Source organism: Schistocerca americana, chromosome 3 (genome assembly GCF_021461395.2).
Source record: "Schistocerca americana isolate TAMUIC-IGC-003095 chromosome 3, iqSchAmer2.1, whole genome shotgun sequence".
NCBI lineage: Eukaryota > Metazoa > Arthropoda > Insecta > Orthoptera > Acrididae > Schistocerca > Schistocerca americana.
Genome location: NC_060121.1, coordinates 191,478,037 through 191,504,676, shown reverse-complemented (window position 1 = coordinate 191,504,676; position 26,640 = coordinate 191,478,037). Strand labels below are relative to the sequence as shown.

The window sequence follows — 26,640 nt, the reverse complement described above, 5'->3', positions numbered from 1 at the left end:
ATGTATCTATTGTTCAGTTCCAGAATTGTAATAGTTTAACGATGCAAACATTTTATTTCACAGGCACAAGGGAGTGGTTCACAGAAACAAAGTTAATAGAAGTGAAACACATGCTTAGTGGCATATTTTTTCTTCACATTATCACAATGTGTTGCTAATTTATTTTAATTTTTATTCAGATGGAAAAGGAGAAACACTGTTGACTGAGCAGATGACTGTATTGAGGTCAGTCATCAAAAGTGTGTGCAAAATGTGAAATCATCAACCTGAAAATGTATATCCTATAAATCATACAAGAAAAACCTAAAAATCACATGAAAACTAACCCTTACTGCACTTTTTGTAACTATTAAAAATCTGAGATTTTATTAATGATAAATGATGCTGTTGGTAATGTCAACTATGATGGCATTATATTGCACTATTTCCTGTCAAGAAGTGTACTGATCTGGAAAACAAAATCAATCATGTAATTATAAGTTGTATAGCTGTATAATAAACTGATATAGTTCTGCATAAGTACAGATCCTTTGTTTAGTAGCCCAGTCAGACATGGATGTAGAAATTACACCGTCATGCTCTGTAATTGCTGTGACATCCACCAGCAGGAAATCTGTGGGCCACCTGGCATGAGGTTAGTGTACACACAAAAGTGAGTCAGCCACCTGGGTGAATAAATGGCTGGCTGCATCCTGTTGTAAGCCACTTCAGTATTTACATGTGCGTATGTCCTGCAGTGGTATTGGTGCCCTTCATAATGAAGAGTCGGGCCTCAGAACTGCATTTGTTTTGCTCTTTGGACTTTGCTTATAGCTGCTGCTACTGACTCGTGATAAGTTTTCTTCTCATGATCTGCCTGCCTTATCTTGTAATGAAGGTGTTTCCAGGTTTTGTGATACTACATTCATGTCACGTGTTTGCACTGTGATTTATATAGACATAAATATTGAATGCTATTACAAAATGTTGTATAACAAAATGAAACCAATTTCCTTCCATCACTGTTTGCTAGCAGTGATATGAAAGTATTCAAGGAAATCTTTATCATGATTAACAACAGTAACTCCCCCTCTTATTATGAGTATGTTATAAGGAATATATTTTCTTCAACTCTTTTTCCTGAGTCTGTTCCACCATAACCATTGGCCCTTGTCATAGTACACATACCTATACACTAAGGTGACAAAAGTCATGGGATGGCGACATGCCCATTTACAGATGGTGGTAGTATTGAGTGCACAAGGTGTAAAAGGGCAGTGCATTGGTGGGGCTGTAATTTGTACTCAGGTGATCCATGTGGAAAGGTTTCCAACAGAATTATGGCCGCAAGGTGGGAATTAACATACTTTGAATGCGAAATGACAGTTGGTGCTAGATACACAGGACATTCTGTTTCAGAAATTGATAGGGAATTCAATAATCTGAGATCCACAGTGTCAAGATATTGCTGAGAACACCAAATTTCAGGCATTATCGCTGAGAACACCAAATTTCAGGCATTATCTTTCACCATGGACAACATAGTGGCCAATGCCCTTTGCTTAGACTGATAGCAGCAGCATTTTTGTACAGTTATCAGTGCGAACAGACAAGCAACACTGTGTGAAATAACCACAGAAATCAAGTTAGGGCATATGACAAATGTATTCCTCACGACAGCGTGGAAAAAGTTTACATTAATAGGCTACAGCAACACATGATCAATACAAGTGCCTTTGCTAACAGTATGACATCGCCTGCAGTGCCTCTCCTGACCTTGTGACCAAATCAGTTGGACCCTAATTGACTGGAAAATTGTGGCCTGGTCAGATTAGTACCAATTTCAGTTGGTGAGACATGATCAAAGTGTTCAAGTGTGGTGCAGGCCAAATAAGGCCATGGAACCATGCTGTCAACAAGGCATTGTGTAAGCTGGTGGTAGCTCCAAAATGGTGTGGATGGTGTTTACATGGAATGGACTGGGTCCTCTGGCCCAAGTGAATCAATAATTAACTGGAAATGATTATGTATGGCTACCTGGAGGCCATTTTCAGCCATTCATGGACTTCACGTTCCCAAACAAGGATGTGCAATGTCACAAGGCCACAACTGATTACAATTGGTTTGAAGAATATTTTGAACAATTTAAGTAAATTGATTTGGCCACCCAGATTGCCTGACATGAATCCTATTGAACATTTATGGGACATAATCGCATGGGGTGCACAAAATCCTGGACCAGCAACACTTCCACAATTATGGATGGCTACAGTGGCAGCATGGCACAATATTTGTGCAGGGGACTTCCAAAGACTTGTTAAGTTCTTGCCAGGTCAAGTTGCTCTACTATTCTGGCCAAAAGGAGGTACAACGCAATGTTAGGAAGTATCCCACGACTTCTGTCACTTCTGTGCAAAGCCACATATGTGGCCAAGAACTTCAAATGTGGTGGAGTACCACCCAGTCCTCAAGAGAGTGCAGATACAGTTCACTGTGCAAGAGGTGTGATGGCACTAGCCATCTGGAACTATCACTGTCACCTGACAATTTAGTATGGATAAATAACATCAGACTCTGGGGCTATGAAATTGGGCATGCAAGAAACGAATCAAAAATGGAAAAAAGAAAACTTATGAACTATTAACAATACAGTAGTGTGAAAAGCATCAGGTTGAGGATCAGGAGAAAACTAATACTCATTCAAAAACCAATTCCACTTTCAAAACTGGAAGACCTCCGCATGGGATCACTAGACAGTGAATCCCTTGCTGATGTCTTCTTAAGTTCTGCTGAAAATAATATTTTTGAGTGGTATCTAAGTAATGTAGTGTAATATACTGGCATTATTATTACATAGATTAATCATTTGTCTTATAGATGAAACACCCAATCAGATGCAACAATTTATAAAAATCCTCTCACTATTGAAATAAAACAGAAACAAAAAAAAAGTAAAATTTTCTACATCTCATAATTCACAAAAAACCAACACATGTCAATTCCCCACATTCAGGAAATGACCACAATCAGCCCAGCCACTCATAAAGTAGCACACACATGCAATGCTGATTTCAAAATGCAACTCAATGAAAACAATTATAACAGAGAGCAACAGAAAGACAGACAAACAAATAAGCTATTTTTGAACAACAAGAAATTGGTTTCTGTTGAAGTGAGAAGTCTCAATATACAATAACTGTTGAAGTGAACACTGAACAAATAGCAAACCTTGCTTCTTGCATAATTTCATGGTTCTACGTCAACGTGAAGTACCCTATAAGTTTTAATGAGGGAGTTTGTAATAATTAAAATATGTGACATGAATACCCACATCTTTTGATTGCATTGGCATAGAAGCTTCAATTTCTTACACTGCCAAGGGACCGTAGATCTTAAAATGTGACAATTTCTAGATGATACGTCTACCAGTTCCTGAGAAAAAGGGGTCTTAACAGAAGGATGGATGGATGGATGGATGGATGGATGGACAGACAGACAGACAGACAGACAGACAGTCGGGAGGGGGGGGGGGGGGGGTGGAAGGTAGGGAATTGGATAAATAAAAAAATCTACTCACCAAGTGGTGACAGAACACACACATAAAAGATTATATTAGGCAAGCTTTCAGAGCCAGTGGCTCCTCCAGACAAAAGGGTTGAAGGGGAAGGAAGAGAGTGAAGGAAAAGGACTGGAGAGGTGTAGGAAAATGGGCTGGAGAGGTGTAGGAAAATGGGTAGATTTCGGGGAGACTTACCAGACGGGATGAGAAGGAAAGCTTGCCTATATAATCTTTTATGTGCGTGTTCTGCCGCTGCTTGGTGAGTAGAATTTTTTTATCTATCCAATTATCTTATTTTGTCAAAAAAGACAAAAAAGTTTTTTTTCTAGTGTAATATAATTACAAATGCAACATTTTTGGATTTTTTCCCTTCACTTGTACAGTGAAACCTTGCTTCTTGCCAAATTTCATGATTCTAGGCCAATAGGAAGTACCCTATAGGTTTTGATGAGTTAGTTTGCAAGTGTGAAAATATGCTTCATAAATGCCTGTATCTTTTGATTACACTGACTTGGAAGCTCGGTTTTTTACACCACCAAGCACTGTGGATCTTAATATGTGACATGAATGTCAACATTATGTGTCTACCCATTCCTGAGAGAAAGGGCTATTAACATTTGGGCAAACAGAGAGAGACAAACAATAAAGTGATCCAATAATGGTCTGATTGTACCTCAAGATGTATTTATCTTTAATAATGATCCACCACTTTAGTAGATACAGTTTATACTTGTAACTGTAACTAGAGGTGAAATGAATGTGGAGTTATACCTCTGTCTCCGAGTGTAAAAGAATGGAATGTCAGCCTTAAAGCTGTTGTGTTGCTGTTGCTTGAGATGTCAATCCCACATTGCCTACAGCAGAATACAAGATTTTCAAGACTTTGAATTTCATGTAAGTTTTGTAAATAACTTTGAACAGTTTTTGTAGGGGCCTTGGTTTGCAATCTCAACATTTTGTGAGTATTTAGGGACTGCTTATTCAGTGACAGAAGCATCAAGACTTCAAAATTAATACAATAGAGTGATGAGTTTGAACTCTGTTTCATTTGTGGTAATATTAAACCTATATTACACTGTAAGAGGACTTTGTCGTGAAACTTTTATAAGATCTTTAATGATGTACTTAGGTGTTTTTATAACATCTTTCATAAAAATTGGACCACGGTCCTGCATTTTATATAAAGATCCCTCACACTTCTTTGATGAGATATTACAAACCTTTGATTTGTTGGAAATTCGATTTAATCGTGCCGGAGCATCAAATTAACTTTGATTTATTGTAAAATAGGATGTTTGTGGACTTTTCACAAGTGCAGTGAATCTTAAACTTTCCTAAAGAGTTTGGAAAATTTTTTACGAGAGAGACTAGCTCCCAATAAAGACATTAGAAACATAATTATTTATTGTGGTTGTACAGCTCCTTTTTATTAATGTCTTTTTTGATTAATTTCGTGGTTATCGGACTCAAGTACTGTGAGCTTTAAATAGAGATCACACTTTGTTCCGAAATAAATCTGACCATGTTCTTCATACAAATGTGTCCCCCACATTTTTCAAATAATTAATTTATTCAGTTAATAAATGAAAATGTCACTTCAGAATGGCAACAGTACAAGTAAGATTATTTTACTGACACTTAAAACACTATGCTCGTCCAATCTTGTTGTTAACAGTTGTGCTTGTTTCCACATTCATACTGAAGTAACTACCGCTACACTGCATTTCCATGTTAATTAAAACATGTAATCACTGATTACAGAAGCCTTTTCATTTTATGTTCCACTATCAATATGTCCATCCATAACAATTACTGATTCATAAACATGACACTGGCTCAACCATAAATCTCATAATTAATCCATGCACCTTTCTGTGAAATAACTGAATTACTGAAAATTTTTCTTCTATGATGTGACATAAAACTTAACTCTTAATTATTTTTCAACCAAATTACTCATACTAATTATCCATGATGCAGCTGCACACAAATGCTATGTGTGGGAGCTCAACACTGATACTTTTTCACACACCAAGATGGCTTATGACCACTAGTGCTATGGCATTATTGCCATTATAAAGCAAGACAATACTCCCACAGAGAAAAGGCATCTTCAGCTTTGAATGTTCCAGAAGCCAGCAATAAGTAAGGAGTTCAATATCAATACATTACAACACTAAAAATACCAGTACTACTTAAACGGTCAACAAATGATTCTAATTAAAATTGTAATTGCAGGTGGTTGTGTTTTATCGATTAGGTGTCACTTTCTCCCAGAATGCTTACTGAATTTATGTATAGCTAAACCACTGAAGGTCTTGTGTTATTTGATTTCTTACTAGTTTTGCTCATCAGAGGTGGGCATCTTCAGATAGAATTACCATAGCGACAACACATTAAATGTTGTTATTAGGGAAATGAATATCTGAAGACTCGTACATCTTATAAGGGGAAATAGTAATCAGTCAAATGAACACTACTTATTGTGGGTTACCTGTTCAATACTTCAATGGTGGTTGTTTCTTCTTTCTCTCTTTAACTGATGGTCGATCAAAGACTGAACAAGACACAGTGACAAGTGTTGGAAGTTGCAATACACGTTAAATGGTTTTGTTCGCAACTGTTCACTGCATTGACGTCTGGAGAGGTTTCTGTTAACTACATCACAATATGTTGGTGCATTAGTACTTGGGTTGTACTTTTGAATCAAGAGTGCACTATTTCTGTTTCCTCAGCATTTTCCAGATTTGATAATTAAACCATGGAGGGTCCTTTCCATCCTTAATCCATTTACTTGGCACATTCATTTCCAGAGTGTGATTTATAATCAGTTTAAACTTTGCCAATATCATACTGAATCTAAATGTCCATTCATTGTAAACTAAGTTGGATGCTAACAATTGCTTACCTGTTTTCTCTAGCATAAATACTATCCTAGCCTTCCTGATGGGCTATTACCTATAGTGACGAACATCACTACAGTGACATCAAGATCACTAATCTCTTTCTCTATGCTAACAATGTGGATAACATTATGTCTGTTTGTAGCTACAATGTCTAAAATATTTTCATTGCGTGTGGGTTGCCTAAGTAGTTGTTTGGGGCAGTTTTTGGAAAATGTGTAGAAAATTACTTCACAAGACTTGTCTGTCCATAACACCTGCTGTGAATCCATTGATGCCACAGTCTTTACTTGGTAGATTAGACAGTCACCACTAGCTAATACTACATGATCTTGATATTTATGTGCTACTGAGCATTAGTTTTTCCTTAAATGATTCTACAACTACTCTGTTGGAATCAGGAGGCTGGTGAAAATATCTGATAATTAACCTGAGTTCAGCCAGGCTTGCTACTCACATCCAGATAACTTTACAGTCAAGACTCAATTTCAATGTTGATAGAGACAATATTTTTACTGACAGCAATGAACACCCTCCCTCCTATAATGTCTAATCGTTATACATTTCATACCTTGCTCAATATTTTGGTGCTTTCTACCTTGGATTTCAATCAATTCTCAGTTTTGAGAATAATTGGTCCACGACAACTTTCCTAGGGGGGGGGGGGGGGGGGGGGGGGGGCGCAGTAAGCTCAGGAAAATTGTCATAAATGCTTCAACAGTTTATTGTTAAAATTTTGACCGTTGAAGTGCCTCTACTTTGTATGCAATCTGATTTTGCACTCTGCATATCGACTGGCAGGCATTCATCAAATGACCTCAAACTACCGCCGAGCCTTATAAAGACCATGCAAATACCACAAGTACTACACTGCCCAAGCTGCTGCTTTCTTTGTGTGGTGCACCCCTCACCATCAGAGTAGTCCTACAAATGTGCAGGTCCAAAAATCTGCAGCTATGACCATCGCGGAATCGATGGTTGATGAGACCGAAACCAAAGGACCCCAACTGATTCTGGATACAGTGCCACAAATTGTGAGCTCTGCTTGCAGGCTGCAAGTAAGGCCAGCAGTCTTCACTACTTCCACTATCTGCCTGTAGGAACTGAGGTGGCCCTCAGAACCCAGTGGTGCTGACATAAGCAAGAACTTGCACACTTCTGCACCCTCCACTCTTGATAGCTGCAGGCAGGGTGTCCATATCTGGGATGAGTCTGGGCTGCAAGTTTGGATGTTGCCCAACATGAGTCCATGGGATGTTCATCATCCACTATAGGTCCATTATGTGTGTCATAGCCTACACCCACACACTTCTGCAGCAGAACCGAAATCAACTTCGGACCCTACCATCCTGGGCAGGAGTACCTTGCCCAGTGGAACCTTTGGTTCCCAAGTAAGATGTGCAGCTTACATTGAGCTTTTCTCACTACGACCTTTCACAGTGGCACCAACTGGCACTGATCCACTATCCCTCCTGGTCGGCTTCTCCAGACCACGCACCACCTACATTTTTCTCCCAAGGCAGTTGCTGTTGGCGGAGGAGGGGACGGCAATGAAGTGGCACCAATTGCCACTATGGAAACTGAGTAACTGCTACAACATTATTGTCAGCTCCTGTGGTACCATCAAGCAGATGGCACTTCTACTCAGGAACACCCTCTGACAGGACCATGTCAGACTCCGACATATAAATTAGCCCAGGACCAGTCTGAGTCAGTTGTAATGAAATAACAAATTATGAACCATAGGCATATTGGTTTAGTTTACAGTGTTAGCATTTTGGACTCCTGTTTTTTTTAAAAAATAGCTTGCAATGCTCTGGACATGTTCTGCAATAGATCTCAAATTGTCTAATTAATCAGAGATAAGTCTCCTTCAGTTTCGTGTGCAACCTACCTTTACGAAAGTCTGACTTGGTGTTCTCTCACTCAGCAGTTTCACGAAGAGTTACTCAAACCAAAGTGTAAAATAAATAGTGATTTATCTCTTAATATTTTTTGTTCTGTTGAATTATTTTAACCTTCAAACATAAAATGTTTTACATCATCAATGTTAGTATTACATACCTGAGTTTTATACATTTCTTTGACATCTTGCAGGTCAAGTTTGAGTTCTTGTGTCTCTTCCACTTTCTCTCCATACATCTGCAACAGAGCATCATACTTGTGCTGAATATCTTCAAACTGAGCTCGGAGCTCTTGAGCACTGGCGAGAGCTGTTTCCTGTTCTTCAATGCGTGCTATCAGTGCCGATACTTCCCCTGTAAGTGCTGCCCTCTCTGCATCCCGACGTGAAAGTTCCCACTGTAGCTGCTGGACTTCACCTGAACAGAGCAAGCAATGATTATAGCTTTTCGGATACTTATAATCTGACATTCTGTCTCATATAAAAAACAAAAAATTTAAGAAGAGCAAATGAGATAATTACTTAGCTACACTAATAAGCAATTGAATTAGAAGTAGATGGCATGTCATTTGACTGAATAACTGTCGGACTCATCAGCATGGTAGTCGAGTGGAAGGTTATAAGAGCACATTTCACTGCAGGCAAATTGCGGGGTTTGGAATGTGAAACACTTCCACTTCAAGTTCGTGCAGGCATTGGGAACTCACTTGTTACAATATAAATGGTATACTGCGTGTAGTTCAATTTGGAGAAAGATGCCGCATAAGAGTCAACACCCGTTTCGGCAACAATGTATTGATGACAGAGGTTGCTTTTGATTGCTGAAGATTGCAGCAGTGGCAGACAGGCTAAAATATAGCAATTCAAGAATAAATGCTGGACAACAATGATCAGTGAATACCCAAACCTTTCAGAACTACCATCATTGCTACGCAATACAGAAATGACCCCTCACATGTGGATCTCTTCTCACAGTATGCCATCAGGAATAGACATTAGGATAGGCACAGTAGCAGCACCATTGAATGCACAAAGCACAAAAAAGTGTCACGAAGCTGAGAGTTCCCATACACATGGCAGAGAAAGAATAATTATGTCAAAAATCACTTGAGGGGAAGCAACCTGCCTGCCAACACAACACCACTAATACAAATGGCAGAGATGTTCTTTTGTTTACATATAATGAAATGGAGCCTCTGAAATAGCTACCGTCACCTCTACTTGCAAATGACGCAGGAGCTTACTGTCCTGCAATGTGCATACATTTTCTCACTTACAGTGTTTTCATTAACACGCTGCTCTACATCAACATTCCTGAATTGTGTCAGATTTGTCTAAGGATGTCCTGCAGACTTGAGAGAACCTGTGTGGTATCTAAGATCAACTGACCTTAATCCCTTTAGGCATACCTGAAATTCCATCAAGCAAGGTGTATGTGCTTTGGCCCCAATCCTGAGTAATCTCCGTAAGTTGTGGGTGGCAATTTAAAGGACACGGATCAAGGTGGCTCTCCAATACTTCTGGTGTCTCATAGAGCTCACGTCAACACGTGTCACCACCACTGTTAGTGCGAAAGGGAGTGCTATACATTACTTGGTAGGAGTGTCGAGTGTGTGTGATTAAAGAGAGGAGTGCTTTATTCAAATTTTTCCATCAACCACTGACCATGAAAATGACATGGGTTTTGATATGCATGCAGTAATAAGAATTTAGTTCAAAAATTACACATTGCTTTTACATATTACATTGAAAAATTACATGTTAGGTTTAGGATAATACACTACCACAGAATTCTTCCACCTCATAAACACAGCTGTTGATTAATAGCTTCTGTAGATTGGTTGGCTGTTAGAGTTAAAAGAGAGCAAACTGCAAGGTCATCAGTCTCTTCATCCTATCTGTGTTGAACCAGGAATAGTCCTCAAACAAAGGATATAAGAGCCAAATCCTGGGAAGACCAACTAAGCTTGATACAATATGACAGAAATAAAATAAAGGAAAAGCAGGAAAGGAGTGAGAGGGGGTAAATTCAGTAAGCCACTTCCGTGCGGAGTGCAGCTGGAGGACACCAGGACATTATGGGACACACACCCTCTACAACCCACCAGCACGAAGTCACTGTCCATTACATCAAGGAAATGACCAACACAGACAAGACGATAAAAGCTCAGGAAAGATAAAACATTAAAAACAGCAAACATAAAAGAACAACGAGAATAAAAAGGTGGGTCGGGTAGAGGCCAGGCCAGACCGCCAAGCAAGGGTCAGTATGGCATCCCAGGGCCAGAGCAGCCAACTCTTCAGTTGGTCAACAAGGCTAAAGTCCCCCACCTCACAGACACAAGTAGAAACTACCTGCACAGGTGAAATGTAAAACCAGGTCATCCGCTAACACCAGAGGTAGCGTGTCAGGAAGGTTAAGAGATCGCCACAAAGCAGCCAGATTTGGACAGTCTAGTAGGATATGAGCCACCATCAGAAGGGCACCACATTGGCGGTAAGGTGGGTCCTCACATCAGAGAATTTGGCTGTGGGTCAGCCAAGTGTGGCCAACGCACAGCTGAGACAGGACAGTGGATTCCCTGCGAGAAGCGTGAAGGAAAGACTGCACATGATCATGGTCTCCTTTATTTCTCTCAGTTTCTTTGGGGTGTTCATGGTGAACCATTTCCGCGTTCAGACATCCAACAACTGATGGCACAGAGAAAACCGAAGGTACAATTCTGGAAGCTCCATTTCCAAAATTGGATCCTGGCAACCAACTTTGCCAAATGGTCGGCATGTTCATTCCCTGAGATCCCCCCATGTCCAGGGGTCCAAACATAGATGACCGGCCATCCAGCTTGATGGAGTCAGAATGAAGATTCTGGATAGTTGTCACTAATGAGTGACGAGGGTAGCATTGACCTATAGTCTGAAGGCTACTCAGGTAATCACTGCAAATTAGCAGGATCTTGATGATGCAAGGAAGAGCATGGATAAGGGCTAGTTTACTGGCCACCAGTTCAGTAGTGGAGACACAGGATACATTTGACAAGGACTGTAGTTCACTGAAATTTGCATGAGGGTATGCAAAACCGATCTGTCCATTAACCATTGAGCTGTAAGTGTACACCACTTCTGAACTTGGAAATGCATTGAGGACGGCAATGAACAGGTGGAAAAACACCATGGGGTCAACTGAATCTTTCAGCGAAGGATAAATCGAGACATATGTGAGGTCGGGATATATGCCATGCGGCCATAACCGATAGCTCCCTGACAAGAGGCAACAGTGGGGGAAGTGGATTTCAGAGCTCAGACAATGTAGTCTAACTGTAATTACGACCCCAGTTTTTGGTCTCTGTTGTGGGAGGTGAACACCCCTACTAGGAAAAAGGACACAGTAGTTTGGATGCTTCCGGAAGCTGTGAATATGTATAGCATAATTGAGTACCTGTTGCTAGCATCTGATCCATAGTGAAGGAACCCTAGCCTCCATGAGTAGGCTTCTCACAGGGCTAGCTTGAAAGGCTCCTGCTGCAAGTCGGAACCCACAGTGAAGTATCAAGTTCAGCGACTGTGGGCAATGCCGAACCGTATGCCAGACTCCCATAACTAAGGCAGTACAGAATCAGGGCTTTGTAAAGCTGCAGAAGGGTGGAGTGGTCTGCATCCTAGCTGGTGTTACTGAAGCAGCAAAGTGTATTAAGGTGTAGCCAGCACCTTTGCTTAAGCTAGCGAAGATGGGGAAGCCACATCAGCCAGGCATCAAGGACAAGTCCCAAAAAGTGATATGTCTCCACCATGTCGATTAATTGGTAGTCACAGTAAATTTCTGGTTGTGGATGAACTGTGTAATGGCAACAGAAGTGCACGACGTGAGTCATCGTGACAGAAAACTGAGAACAATGGGCGAGAACCCATGACTGCGCCTTTCAAATGGCACCCTGCGGTCAGTTTTCAGCGACACACACACACTAGAAGAGCAATAGTAAAAGCAAAAATCGTTAGCATATGAGGGGGCACAGGGACTATTAATACAGAGCCCTGTGGGACCCCTTTCCTGTGGATATGGGGGTACCATGGAAAGCACCAACTTGGCGTGGCATGATAAGAAGCTCTAGACTTATATCAGGAGTGGGCCATCGAGATCCCACTCATGTATGTGTTGTGGTGTTGCCATGTGATGTCATAAGCCTTTTGTAGGTCAAAGAAGACAGTGAGCAGGTGTTGTCTCAAAAACTGTCCAGATGGCAGATTACAGGCAAGCCAAATTATCAGCAGTGGAACGGCCTTGACAAAAACCGCCCTGGGATGGAACCAGAAGGCCCAGAGACTCAAGGAGCCTACACAGCTACAGGCTCACTATGCATTCGAGAAACTTACAGAAAATATTGGTGAGACTAATTGGGTGATAGCTGTCCATATCTCGGGGATGCTTCCCCAGTTTCAGTACTGGGATGATGATGCTCTCCTCTCACTGACATGGGAGCTACCCTCACTCCAGATACAGTTAAAAATGGTAAGAAGAAGGTGCTGTCAATCCACTGATAGGTGTTTGAGCTTTTGGTTGTGGATGCTTTGTAGTCTTGGGGCTGTTTCAGGGCAAAGGGCTACGGTGTTGAAGAATTCCCACTCACTGAATGGAGTGTTATAAGGTTCCAGGTGCTTTGTAGTGAGAGGTAAGTACAATCGCTCAATTCGCTGTTTAAGGACTTGAAAAGCAGGCTGACAGATCTCAGATGCAGAGGCTCATGCATAATGCAGAGCAAAATGTTTGACTATGACATCTGTGTTAGTGAAAACAGCACCGTTCAAGGAAATACAAAGTACACATGCAGAGGACTGATAACCACAGAGGCATCTGATCTTAGCTCAAACCTGCAAAGGAGGCACGTGTGGTCCAATGGTTGAAATGTGCCATTTTCGGCATTCTTACTTCTGTCGTTTTATTAAGTGGCAGACCTGGACATAGAGCTGTTTAAAGGCAATGAGGTGCTCGATTGATAGATGGTGTTTATAGATTAGAGAGTCCACCTACAATCTCTAATGGCCTCAGCAATTTTTGAGGTCCACCGAGGTGCTACCTTCTAACGGAGGGAGAACCTAAAGAACAGGGTTTTGCCAAGTCGGCTGCTGTCAAAATGACTGCTGTTGTATTCTGAACAGCCTCGCTAATGTCTCCATTTAGTGGGCAGTGACAGGTGATGTGAAAGCATCCCAGTTGGCATTGTGGTCAGCTCATCTAGACAGGCACCCATGGGAGTGATGCTGAGGGATGGACAGGAAGACTGGGAAGTGTTCACTACCACACAAGTCTTCATGGGCCCTCCAGTGGATGGATGGGAAAAGACCAGGGCTGCAAATAGAAAAATCAGTGGCCAAGTAATTTCCATGTGCCACACTGAAGAGTGTGGAGGCACCAGTGTTTAAGAGACAGAGGTCAAGATCTGCCAGTAAGTGTTATATGTCTTAACTGTGGCCAGTGATCATGGTTCCACCCCAAAAAAGGGTTATGGGCACTGAAGTTGCCGCAGATTAGAAAAATTGGGGGGAACTGAGAAACCAATGCAGGTAATATGTTCTGAGGCACTCCACCATTGGGAGGGAGATAACCATTACAGGCAGTAAATACTGAAACGCTCTTGCCCAAACAGCCACAGCCTCCAAAGTTGTATCAAGAGGCACAAGTTTGCTATATACAGAGTTCAGGACACATGTGCAAACTCCACGTGACACCCTATCATAATTGGTACGATTCTTAAAATTCCCCGATAGCCACAGAGGACAGGAGTCCATGTTGCCAGAAGCCAAGTTCCTTGAAGGACAAAGCAGAAAGCAGGAGAGGAGCTTAAGAGATGTCATAGCTCAGTCAGGTGGTGTGAAAAAACCACTACAATTCCACTGGAGAACTGTATTGACAATTTACTGTGAGGGTGTGAAGGGACCAAGGAGGCAGATTACATCTACTGGTTAAGAGGGAGTGGTATCATGATGTACACGTTCTGCGACACGTTGTTAGTGACATTATGGGCCCTAGGGGCCGCTGGGATTGCTGCTGTAGTCACAGAAGCAGAACATGTGGGATTCAGTGTGTGGGTGTCACTGGAATTTTCTTCATCTCGGAAGAATTATTTTGTCTTTCTTTTCTGCAGGCATTTGGATGACTGGGAGGACCTCCCTGAATCAGTTTCAGGGACTGAAGAAGCTCATGCAGCTCTATGATCAGCAGTCTGTGGGTGCTTCAGCCACTGGCTGGTATCCAGTTGCAGAACGGAAGAAACCTTGGAGGGGAGTGTCCCAAGTGACCCTGACATAAGAAGCTGGACAAAGGTGATGCGTCTTGGCATCCATGGTGGGTGGGGAGCCATTGCTCCAGAAGTAGGTGTGGGGGAAACAGCAGTAGGAGAACCCCCAACCATTAGGGGAACAAGCACTGTCGAGCAGCCCCAAGGGCTCACTGTAGGATACGTTATGGAGGAGAGTACCAACGGCAGAGAGGGTGATGTCATCATAGCTGTAGCATATGACACATCATGCATGCACAATATAGATGCTCATAATTTTTCTTGGCCTCTTCATACATCAGCCTGTCCAAAGTCTTATACTCCCATATTTTTTTCTCCCCGCAGTCTGGTGAGCAGCTGGTGCAGACAAGCGGAGGAGCACAAGGAATGTTCATGTACAACAGTTGTTCACAATTTCTACAGACTGGGCTGGCATTGCAACTTGAAGACATATGCCTGAATTTCATACCTTTGAAGTACTGCATGAAGTTGGCAGGACAAAGGGACACATGGTGTCACGGCACAGCGGTATACCACCTTTTCATGCAACGAGGAGCCCTCAAAGGCCTATTGACCTTCGAACCCTTGTGGACACAACTGATAGAAAGTACACCCTGTCACTCCAAGATGGCACGTATATAATCATCGGATTGCAAGAGGAGGTCACGATGGAAAAGGATGCCTTGAACCCTGTTTAGATTATTATGGGGAGTGACAGTCACCAGAGTGTTACCCAGCTTGTCACAAATGAGAAAAGTCCATGACTGGACATGGGATGTTATTTTAATCAAAATAGATCCACTCTTCATTTTTAAGGTGGTTGCAACTTCCCCAAACCTGTCCTCAATAATCTATACAAAGGATAAAGGCTTTGTGGCCAAAAAAAGAATCCACATCTGTCCTTGTACAAACCAGGTATTGGGGAGAGCATTTCTCTTGCTTCTCACTTTGGCTGATGTCCCTCCCATGGTACACCCAAGGAAGGAAATATTTTGGAGTCATATTGCTCTGCCATGGAGAGGGAGTGTTTCTACAGATACCTCTCAAAGGAATTCTATGGTAGGTCTATCACTGCCAGGGGTAGTTTAATATACAGCTGTATGCCAGTATACTGGAAACTATTTTGGGGCTTGTTTAATTTATCCTAAGTCTACATTATTTATGTTTTTTGTTCGATAATTGTGTATAGAACTTCTCCAATTTAAAGTCTCCAGCTGCTTCATTGGTATTGTCTCTCCTAACTGCAAAGAATAACCACCAAATTCAACAGAGATCACTGAAGGTGAAAGAAACAGCCACAATATAATATCCGTGTTGCTCTTATGAGCCACTTAATTGCAAAATATGTGTTCATTACATCATTACATGACGATCCAAAAGATGCCTTGGTACTATTTATTGATCATATTTTATGGCTTTATGAATCTTAAACAGTACAACGAAGACTACACATTTAAATACGGTTGGTACAAATACCACTGACATGAGTGTCTGAACCCCCTCAGATTTTCTAAATTAATAAACATTATCAAATCAGCGTAGACCATAGGAACCTAATGATTTTATATTGCACCCCTATGTACTAGGATTTTGTTATAAGTGCCAACCAACTAAAAGATGACCTCCTGAACACCATTGATAATCAGCTCAGTAAAGGCTGGCACATGACTATTAAAAAGCGAAAAACAACTGACATCAATAGTAAACCATTACAGTAGGCTTTTACAACAATCCCAATGAAGTGTATTTGGAGATTGAGTAACCTGTTTCAACTCTAGGAAACAAAATTTAATTATGTTGCAAGAGACGCTGTAACAGTGCAAAGTAGCTAACAGCGGCTTTCTAATGCAGCTTATAGCAGCTGTTCTTGTGTTCAAACAGAATAAACAATCACCAAGTGTACAAACCCATTCCATCATACATTTTACATTATTTTACAATGAAAAAACTGTCAACTAAAAAGAGATTAGGAAGTAAAAAACAATGTGAAATTCAAGACCATCCTACAGAACAGGCAATCAGTTTGGAGGTATCAACCTGTAGTGGTACCTGACATCAACAGTAAACATTTTTACAATCATAAAATTTTGGTTGTGGTGTAGAATGTTTGTCAACACCTTTCCCAACATTTCCCCCGTGTTTTCCCCCTTGTTCAGTCCTTTTTAAAATGAAAATTCTGCCATATGTATCACAAAGTATCTTACTTATCTGTCTCAAACGTAATTTGCAAATTCAATTTGAACTAATACACATATATTCTTAGAAGACTCCATCAAGGTGGCCACAAAGAGCAGCTGAACTAATAGAAATTGAACGACATTGTGCACTGTTGTCTGGTGTTAAGCTGCTGCCGACTTACCTAACAAACAACATTATTTTTAATGTGTCTACCTTGTCTATGTAAGATGATTTCAAACTCAATTACAAACACTTCAGCGACTGTTCAGTCTACAAGTCACTTTTACTTTCTTAGATAAGGACACAGAACAGTGTAATTATTTTCTTCAACGATTTATTGCGAAAAGGTCGAATTTTATGTTGTGCTATAGTGGATTCCCTTAGAAGTTTCTTGCATTTGAGAATATGATTAAAAGGTTTCATACTTAATTTTAACCAAAGCAAATAAAACTTCTAAGTGATTTGTTTTGTCAGTTATAATCTAATCCCATAACATGGCTTTGTTATGACTTTCTACTCAGGTGCAGCAAATGCTTCCAAGTATTTTCATCCATTTTTCCTGTGGCAGAAATGACATACTAGAGTTATTTTGTTATGATCTTGTCTGAGTGTCAATCACTGCTGCAAAATGTCTCTTAGATTCCCAACTGTGTTGCAATTTGCTGTTCTATATGCTTTGATATTTATCTTTTCTGGAGTTAATCACATTGATTATTCATACAACCAGCCACAAAATAAAAATCATATCACAGTGTCTCCTAACAAAATTTAATACTGTTTAAGACTATGAAAAATGCAGCCAAAAAAACAGATCAAAATGCTGTGCATCCACTGGTCTGCCACAATGTATAATAGTATATACTACTCTTCTGTTATTCCAAATTCCTACCATGCCACATTTTTACCACTGTAATTGACAGTGAGTGTTTAGGTATAAGACTCCTACTGTATGTACTGTTACTCATGCTAGGAAGCCAATTATAGACATTTCTTGATAAACAGTGTAAGTATTTGCTTAATCTCAAGATGTCATCCAAAACCTGGTGTTTTAATTCCAATTGGATTTTTTCCAGCTTCACTATATATCAATGATGTCAATAGTATGTGTCTAGCAAACCCCTACTCATCATTTTCAGTTTCTTCTATATGGCCACCTGTGACATTATCTCCAGTATATGTTTACATTACTAACATTCTACTTACTCCAACATATACAATTACCTAAAACTTTTTGAGATTTAATAACAGTGTGCTGCCAACATACAAAAGTACTAACCATCCCGTAACTTCAGCTGTGCCTGAAGTCCTTCGAGCAGTGATGTTGTGTTTCCAGAACGCAGACTATCATACACATTGCTTAAACGCCCAGAATTTGATGCTGTGTCAAATGCCTCATCAGGAAACTGAAACAAATCACTTGTTAATTATAATGCACATTAAATGTACACTCACTGACCACTAAATATTGAGAAATTTTCAAAAAGGTGAACTACATTTTATATCTCTATTTTTGGGTGGAAAGCTAGAGCAACAGTAATTTGTCTAGGGAAGAAATCAACACCAGCAGCCAAGTCAGTGAAGCTGCGGACAAATGTAATACTATAGCTATGATTTTTTACCAATTGTTCTAGTTTTTCCTAATATTATAAAATTACCACCAAAAAGTGTCACAATAGATGCAGAAAGGTCAAAACATCAAATCATAGCTGCATTTCATAAAATTACAGGACTTTTCAATATGAAAAGTACAACATATGTAGGGGACCTCCGAAAGAAAGTTGCACATGTGGCTCCACACTAAGACCACTGCACAACAAGAGTGGGAAATTGTCAGAAGACAGTACATGTTCTGGGTTTACTGCAGAGACAAATCTGTGTATGACTGAAATGGTGTAGAAAATGGAAATATACTCTGAAGTTGAAGTATACAGGACAAAATGGTTCTTGTGAGCAAAACATCTAACTTGCTCACACATTCACCATGAAATTTTGGTGGTATATGGACAAAATACAATGTTGCATCAAGTCATAGAGAAATAGTGCCAACAATTCGACCAAGACTGCTTATATATGTGTGTGTGATGCCAATCGGGAAGGAAGGTCAACAACATCAACCACAGATGACAATATCCAAGCAATTAGCAAGCTGAGAGAACATCTGGGGAGAGAGAGATTTTCCGTCAATGAGGACATTCACGCAATGGTTCTTGAAGGATCAAGGAGCAGATTCTATCACTGACGAATCGAACGACTATTAGAATATTTCAAGTGTCCTTTATAGATACTTGGTGACTGTGCTGATAAATAGTGTACATATATGCATTAGTTTGAAGTGTGATGCAGTATTCAATAATAGTTACTTTGCCTGCAATATAATGTGTAATTTACTTTTTGAAGTGCTCTTGTACTACAAAAATTTACAGTTCTTTCTTCAGATAAAGATGTAATTGTAGACAATTACAAATTTATTTATTTATTACATTTTATGGCCTTCATTGAATCACTCTATCCAACTTTGTATAAAGAATTTTTCAGTTTCCAGTCAGCCCAGTACTTCTTCATTCTCTCGAATCTCATCCTTCTTTCTTCATCGGAAATCACCCTTCCTATTGTCTGTTTGTTGATTCTTGTTTGCAGTCTGGTTTGTTCGCCTGTGAGCTTCCTGATTTTGTCAGATTTGTTTTTTAGGTCTTCCAATGCAATGTGTAGCTCATCCATATCTTCCTTGATTTCTGTAAGCCACTTAATGTTGCATTTACTATTCCACAATTTTTCTATTATTCTCGAGATAATCCTGTTCTCTGGTGTTCTGATTAGATGTCCGAAACATGAAATGCATTTCTTCCTGATTGTACTCATTATTGGTTCTATTTCCTTGTAGACTGTTTCATTTGTAGCTACTCTCCAGCGTCCATCTTTCAAGTACGATTTGTTAATGCACGTTCTGACGATTCTTCTCTCTATTTTGAGTATTTTGCCTACTTGTGCAGTGTTAGTTGTTTTGAAGATGGTTTCACTTGCATATGTTATTTCTGGTTGAGTAGCTGTTTTGTAGCGTTTTAATTTTGTTGCTATTGACAGGCTCTTTTTGTTGTAGGTGTTCTTGATGATATATTGTGCTCTAGTCAATTTGTTTATTCTGCTATGCCATGTTGGCTTTTCATTGAGGTTATAAGTTATGATTTCTGCCAGATATTTAAATTTATTGACAATTTTGATTTCTTGGTTTCCTATGGCAATTTCGTTTATGAGTGGTGGGTCAGTTAACATGATAATTGTTTTTTCAAAGGATATTCCAAGATCAATTTTCTGTGCCATTTCCTGTAGTGAGGTAACTTGTTTGGTTTCCTGAATACAGTTGGACAAGAGAGCAAGGTCATCAGCAAATCCTAGACAGTTTAAACTTGTGTTGTCTTTGGGTCTTCCAATTTGGATGTTCTCTGGGTGAGTCTTGTACCATTCCCTCATTATGTATTCTAAAGCAAAGTTGAACAGCAGGGGTGCCAAGCAATCTCCTTGTCTTAAAGCTGTTTTTATGATGAACGGCTCAAAGAGTTCCTCCCTGAACTTGACTTTTGATACAGTGTTGGTTAAGATGAGTTCTATCAATTTGATTAATTTTTTATGGAGCCCGAAATTTATTAACGTCTATGGATACAGTCATATGCTTTTTTAAAGTCCATGAAGGTTATTACAAGAGGTTTATTTCATTTATTGTAATATGCTATGGCTAATTTTAAAGTGATGATCTGTTCTGCACAGCTTCTCCAAGGTCGGATTCTGGAGAAAATCGTGTATGTGCAGTCTAAGAGATACCTCTGTTATTAACTGGGTTGCTTTTATCTCCTTTTTTGTGGAGTGTGTGGATTATGGCTATGGTCCAATGTTTAGGAAACTTTTCTGTTACCCAGATTTTTGTTAAGGCTATGTTTAAGGATGTTCGAACTGTATCACTGGCATATTTCCACATTTCTGCAAAACCTTGGTCTTCTCCGCATGCCTTATAATTTTTCATCTCTCTGAGTGCCGTTTCGACCTCTTGGATTGTTGGAGGATTTATGAGATCAGGTGGAGTCTTGATGGGTGTGTCTGTATTAATTGCTAAAAGTTCCTGGAGTTCTTCACAATTCAAAAGTTTACTAAATGCTTTGCCATGATTTCGGCATTTTCCTTGTCATTATGTGCTATTTTTCCATCTTCCCTTTGCAGCATTAATGTGGAAGGGGCAAATTTTTGTAATTGTCTTCCAAACATTTTGTAAAAGTCTTTGGAATTGGTTTTGTGGTAATTTTCTTCTTCTGAGTCAATTAGATCTTTCTGTGATTGTCTCTTGGTTTGACTGATAATTTGTGTGAATTTTTTCCTGATTTTTTTGAGGTTGGTTGCATTTTCCTCTGTTTTCTGTGTTTGAAATTTTAACAATGCAAGATGTCCAACCATGCACGATGTCTTTCTTAATGAATGTTGTCACATTCTGAGTTCCACCAGACATGTCTTTTACGTGGGTTCGATGGGACTAAATTTTATGCTTGTTGCCTGAGAATTTGAACCAGTTCTTCAAAATTATTTGTCAGTTTTATGTTTTGTGTGACTTCTCTATATTTATAATTTCTAATTAATTGGTGGGGATCAAAATTCCTCTTTCATTTATTGCACTTTGGTTTCTTTTTTAGTGGTGTGAACTTAATTTTGATTTTGACAATGTAATGATCTGAACCTATATCTATCCCTCTTAATATTTTAACATTGTAGATTTCTCTGTGGAAGAATTTGTCCATAAATACATGATCCAGCTGCCATTCTCCTTTTCTCCAATCAGGATGTTTCCACATTATGAAATTATGAAAAGATGATATAACCACATATGAGAATCTGTCATATTTGGACTCTGAAGTGAAAGAGAGAGATAGGTGATTTGTGTGTTGGAGCAGCGGATATGGCATACTTCTACATTTCAGTCAGTTCAGAGCAGTTGGTAAAAGACAGAAATTTGAATTCAGAACCTGATCTGAAATACACTTGTGATCTGCCACATAAGTTCACCATTATTAGTGACAGACAGACCTGTCACCCTCTGTTCATGCTCAAATTGGCATCAGTTGATGGACAAGTAGGTAGTTATATCATTTACCCAATATGCATTTTATATTTTATAACAGGTTTCCAAAAATCAGGACAACTGTTCTATGCTCAAGTTAAAAAAAAGCAAAGTCTGTGACACAAAATATTTACAATGAAGAACTGAGAGTTGCAAATGTGTAATGAACTCAAACACACTTGACTGCTGGTCTCTGTAGGGGTCTGCTGTGTTCATCACACCAGTCATTATACAGTGTGACTCCGAAAAGAGTACTGCTCGAGTATTGCTTCAGGTACTTGCAGAATATCACTTCCGATCTAGGGTTCCAAGAGCATTGTTATCTTTCCTCTGCCTGCCTACTTATTTGCCTGAATTGGGAAATTCCAACATACAAAGACAGATGCAACACGTTCAGTTATTTTGTGTCTATTCATTTTTACAAAATGCTTATATTTGGGTAACTGTTAACTGCTAAGCAAATGCTTTTATCCAATCTGAACAGAGCCTGTCTACTGCTGTGCAAGAATCTTGTTCAAGTCTTATGAGTATTTCAACAATTAGACTAATTCAGGAACTAAACAAACTATCTTGATGGTTAAATTGAAGGTGGGTAAGCAGCAATGGTTGCTAGAGAAGGAAACAAGTTTTGTGGCTAGAGAAAAACTGAAAAAGGAGGAGGAGGAGGAGGAGGAGGAGGAGGAGGAGGAGGAGATTACTGTTTAATGTCCCACTGACAATGAGGTCATTAGAGACGCAGAACAAGCTCACATTAGGGATGGATGGGGAAAGAAATTGGCCATAATCTTTCAAAGGAGCCATCCTGGTATTTGGCTGAAGCAATGTAGGGAAATTGCAGAAAACTTGTATCAGGATGGCCAGACGAATGCTTGAACCATCGTCCTCTTCATTGCGGGTCCGGAGTACTAACCATTGTGCCACCTCACTCGGTAAACTGAAGAAGATGCTTCTCGTTTCCAATATTACATTTAGTGTTCTCTTGTTATCTGACTGGAAGCTGTCTTTGAGATGTTACAAGAGCATTTTGCCATCAGGAAGGTTGTGTTGGGAGAGATCACACTAAACAACCAAGGGGTAAAAGCCTCAAAATTCGGATTTCTGTCAGCAAGAATTTAATAGGCTGAACACAGGCAGATGAAGTATGATTGTATGAAATTGGCCTGCACCAAAGCTACCTGTCATGTATCTAGTTCTTCCTCCAATGATTTCCCTCTAACAAAACTTCAGAGAGTAAGGAATGAAGGCGGTGTACTTATATGCATTTTCTTCATTACAATAAACGTTTTACCACACTCTCATTCGAAGAAAGATCAGAAATAACTGCAGTTATGTATGCTGTAGTTTCTCCCCATAAGATTTTAGTAAGCACCCAAATATGAGCTGTACAAGATTTTGTGCTACCACACCAATGTACTGGCTATTGTAATCATATGTCAAAAAGTATCAAATTCAGACATTTTGGCAACTGTCTTACAGCTGAGTGCCTCATGGGATCTCTTCTTCTCCCAAAAGTGGAAGAGTGCAATTGCTAGTGCACTAAGAAGCAGAAGTATCTGTTTCCTTCATTAACTGATTTGGAAAGATACATTGGTGCATAGAAATTCAAGGTGAAAACTTGGAGAAAAGAAGACGTATAAGAGTTATGTTTTCCTGAAAATGTAGATTTGTGTCACCTTCTCATAAGGAACTACTGGTTATTATGAAATGTTACGAAGCAAGACCTCATTAAGTTGACTACATCTAACATGACAATCACACAATGTGTGTACAAGTTTGAAGAACTATGTCACATGTCCTTATATACTACATGCAGCTTTAACACATGGTGGAGAAAAAATTAAATAAATAAAACTTACAGCAGATTTTCACTGATGAATTGCTCTTGGGTTAGCAAGTTCAATTTTCAATAGATTATATTCATTACACACATTATCATGTGGAACGTGTCAACTGAACAAAAGAATGCTTTTAGCCATTTACAGATTTATAAATGGCTACATATGTCTATTAAAGAAGTTTTCTGTGTATAGAACAGGTTGTTATGGAGAAACAATCTGAATCTGCATTTGGAAACATATGTTGTCAGTCATACAGTCCATGGCCAGATTATCACAGAATTTTATATCTCTTTCAAAAAGAAAATTATCTTCAGAAAACTATGAAATTATGGTACAGACTTGTTGGCCAGTACTTCACATCAGAAAGCAAAATTATTAGTACTGCCGACAGGCACACATGAAAGTATGATAAACTATCCTAGCCTTTGTATTATTAGATCCTTTCTTAGGGATAAGTCGGGGAAAGTTAAGAAGGAAGGTCCGAACACTCATATCCCAGAATGAGAGGAACTTGCCCTCTGTGAGGAGGAGGGTGATCTCAAAACAGACGAGTCTCTCTCATCCTGGCATCTGAGTAACATGATCTTCTTTAGTTATCTTTCCCAACTTACCCCTTTTCCCTATCCAATGAAGCAGCTAATAGCTTAAGAAGCTACAACAGTTTCTTGTACTTTTATGTGTGTCTATCAACAGTACTAAGAATTTTGCCTCCTTAAGATTTCATAGCTGAGTATTTTTCTCCCCTCTGCGCCAAAGTTAGATTTACTACAGAGAAGTGCAGGTCATGTTTTCTTCTAATATTGTGTTTGTGAATATCTACATTATTCTCACAATGCAATGGCTTGTTGGAAAAAACTTTCATCAGTAAATAAATACACTGTAACACTGTGGTTAACATCCCAAATCACTTAAACAAATGCCAGCAAACTACATGTGTGTGCAGCACAAACGGTTCGAATTACTTTCTTCTATTGAATAAACACTTTTTGCAGAAGTGAGGAGTTAACCCAGAATATTAGCCTGCAGGCCATAAGTGAATGGAAAAATGCAAAATAAGCCAACTCACTATTTCCAAGTCCACATAGTCGTCAGTTATTCTTACGTGAAAAGTAGCTGAATAAAAATGTTTAAGCAGGTCTACTATATGGGCTTTCCAGTTTAAATGTTAATCAGTATGGATATCCCAAACTTTAAAACTTTCTACTCTGTTTATTATTTTTTGTTGGCACACAACATTAATATGAGGTGGGATGTTTTTGACAGTACAAAAATAGACGAGTTGTGTTTTTTCAGACTTTAAAGCTAATACATTCATTCAAAACCAGTCAATCAGTCAATAACTTTAACAAAAGTGTCATTTACTGATTCCCTGCTATTGCTTATATGTTGGGCTTGACAATAATCCATATATCATCTGCAAAAAGTGACAAATTCTGCCTCCTGATTTACAGAAAATGGTCGGTCAATAACATATAAGACTACCGTTTTTTGTTACACTTGCATATGCACCATGCATCAGTCCACTATAGGTGAGTGGTCACCTTTCCCTTATTTTACACATAGCAAGAATAGTAACTGGTACATAATAAAAACTTGTGGATCCCCTGTTGTGATTTCTTGTCATGCAGACAACATGGCACCCCTAATTGTATAACTCGAACAGTCTTGCTCAACTTTTCGCCTCTAGTAGCTCGAATAGATACTAAATCAGGCAGGTGTTGAATAATGTATTCCATAAAAACTTAACTTCTATTAATAGAACATTATAATTGACATTCTGAAATGCCTTCGATAATTCACAGGGGAACCAAATAGGTGAAGCTCCATTATTTGAAAATTTTATTACGACTTCAGTTAAAGCGTAAACATCTTCCTCAGTAGAGTATCCCTTTTGACGTCTAAACAGTGAATGACGAAGTATCCCCTAACTACAAAGATGGATGACAATCCTTCAGTACATCACGTCTCAACACAGCTTCGTCTAGGAGTACCATTAAGCTTGGACTCTTCTGTCTATCTGCCACTGCCTGTCATCCTACTCCTTTTAGTGAGTCTTTTCCACAGACCTCCAACACCAACTAGAACTAAATTTCTATTTCATGCATTTTTTCATTACTTGAGAGCTCTCTCTTATTTTGTTCTTCTTCCACTTGTTTCCACAACAAGCAACCTAGTCATCTTTGGATATAAAATCTTGAGACTGCATCCATTTAATTATACATATCTGCAGTAATTTCAAAATTATTTTGTTATGTTTAACAACTTCATCTATATTATTAAAGTGCTTGCACTATAGAAGAAACTGGTGTCTTAACCAAAAAGTTTTTCATCCCCTTAAAGTTCAGTGCCAATGACAAAAATTGATTCCTGACAGTTTACTAACTTGAACAATGTAAGAAAAGATAAGATTTGCTACTTACCATAAAGATGACGTGTTGAATCACGGACAGGGACAATTGACACACTTACACACAAGCATCCTGGTCTGAGCTTCCACAGTTTGTGGGCATGGGTGTGTGAGGTGTGCTTGCTTGTGTGAAGGAATGGTGTGTGTTTCTCTTTCTTTTTCTGACAAAGGCTGTGGCTGAAAGCATATGTGTAAGTGTCTTAATTGTGACTGTCCGTGACTTAATGTGTCATCTTTACAGAAAGTAGCAATCTATGGTGTCATCTCTACAGAAAGCAGCAATATATCTTTTCCTACATTGTTGATATTCCAATCTGGTGTTTCCGTTGTTTGAGTTTGATAACTTGATGTTTCTTAGAAGGACCACAAAGAAATCAGCCACTATGTTGTTGAAAGAGCTATTTGATTGTATGTCTGAATTAATTCTGGAAAAAAACACAAGTAAATATGTCCAGTCAGAAATCGATTTGAATCCAACTCCCTCTGAATACAAGTCATCACGTTAT

The 26,640-nt window shown here is 39.3% G+C and overlaps 1 protein-coding gene across 3 annotated transcripts in view; it reads right to left on the bottom strand.

The window, feature by feature from the left end:
• The window catches only part of LOC124606621 (TATA element modulatory factor), a 171,711-nt gene that overhangs the window by 1,168 nt on the left and 143,903 nt on the right, over window positions 1–26,640 (bottom strand). For all 3 annotated transcript variants that reach the window (XM_047138609.1, XM_047138612.1, XM_047138610.1), the window contains exons 18-19: window positions 18,068–18,194; window positions 8,506–8,762 (exon numbers count right to left, since the gene is read on the bottom strand). In XM_047138609.1, coding sequence (XP_046994565.1) covers window positions 8,506–8,762; window positions 18,068–18,194 — 384 coding nt within the window. The remainder of the gene's footprint in view (window positions 1–8,505; window positions 8,763–18,067; window positions 18,195–26,640) is intronic.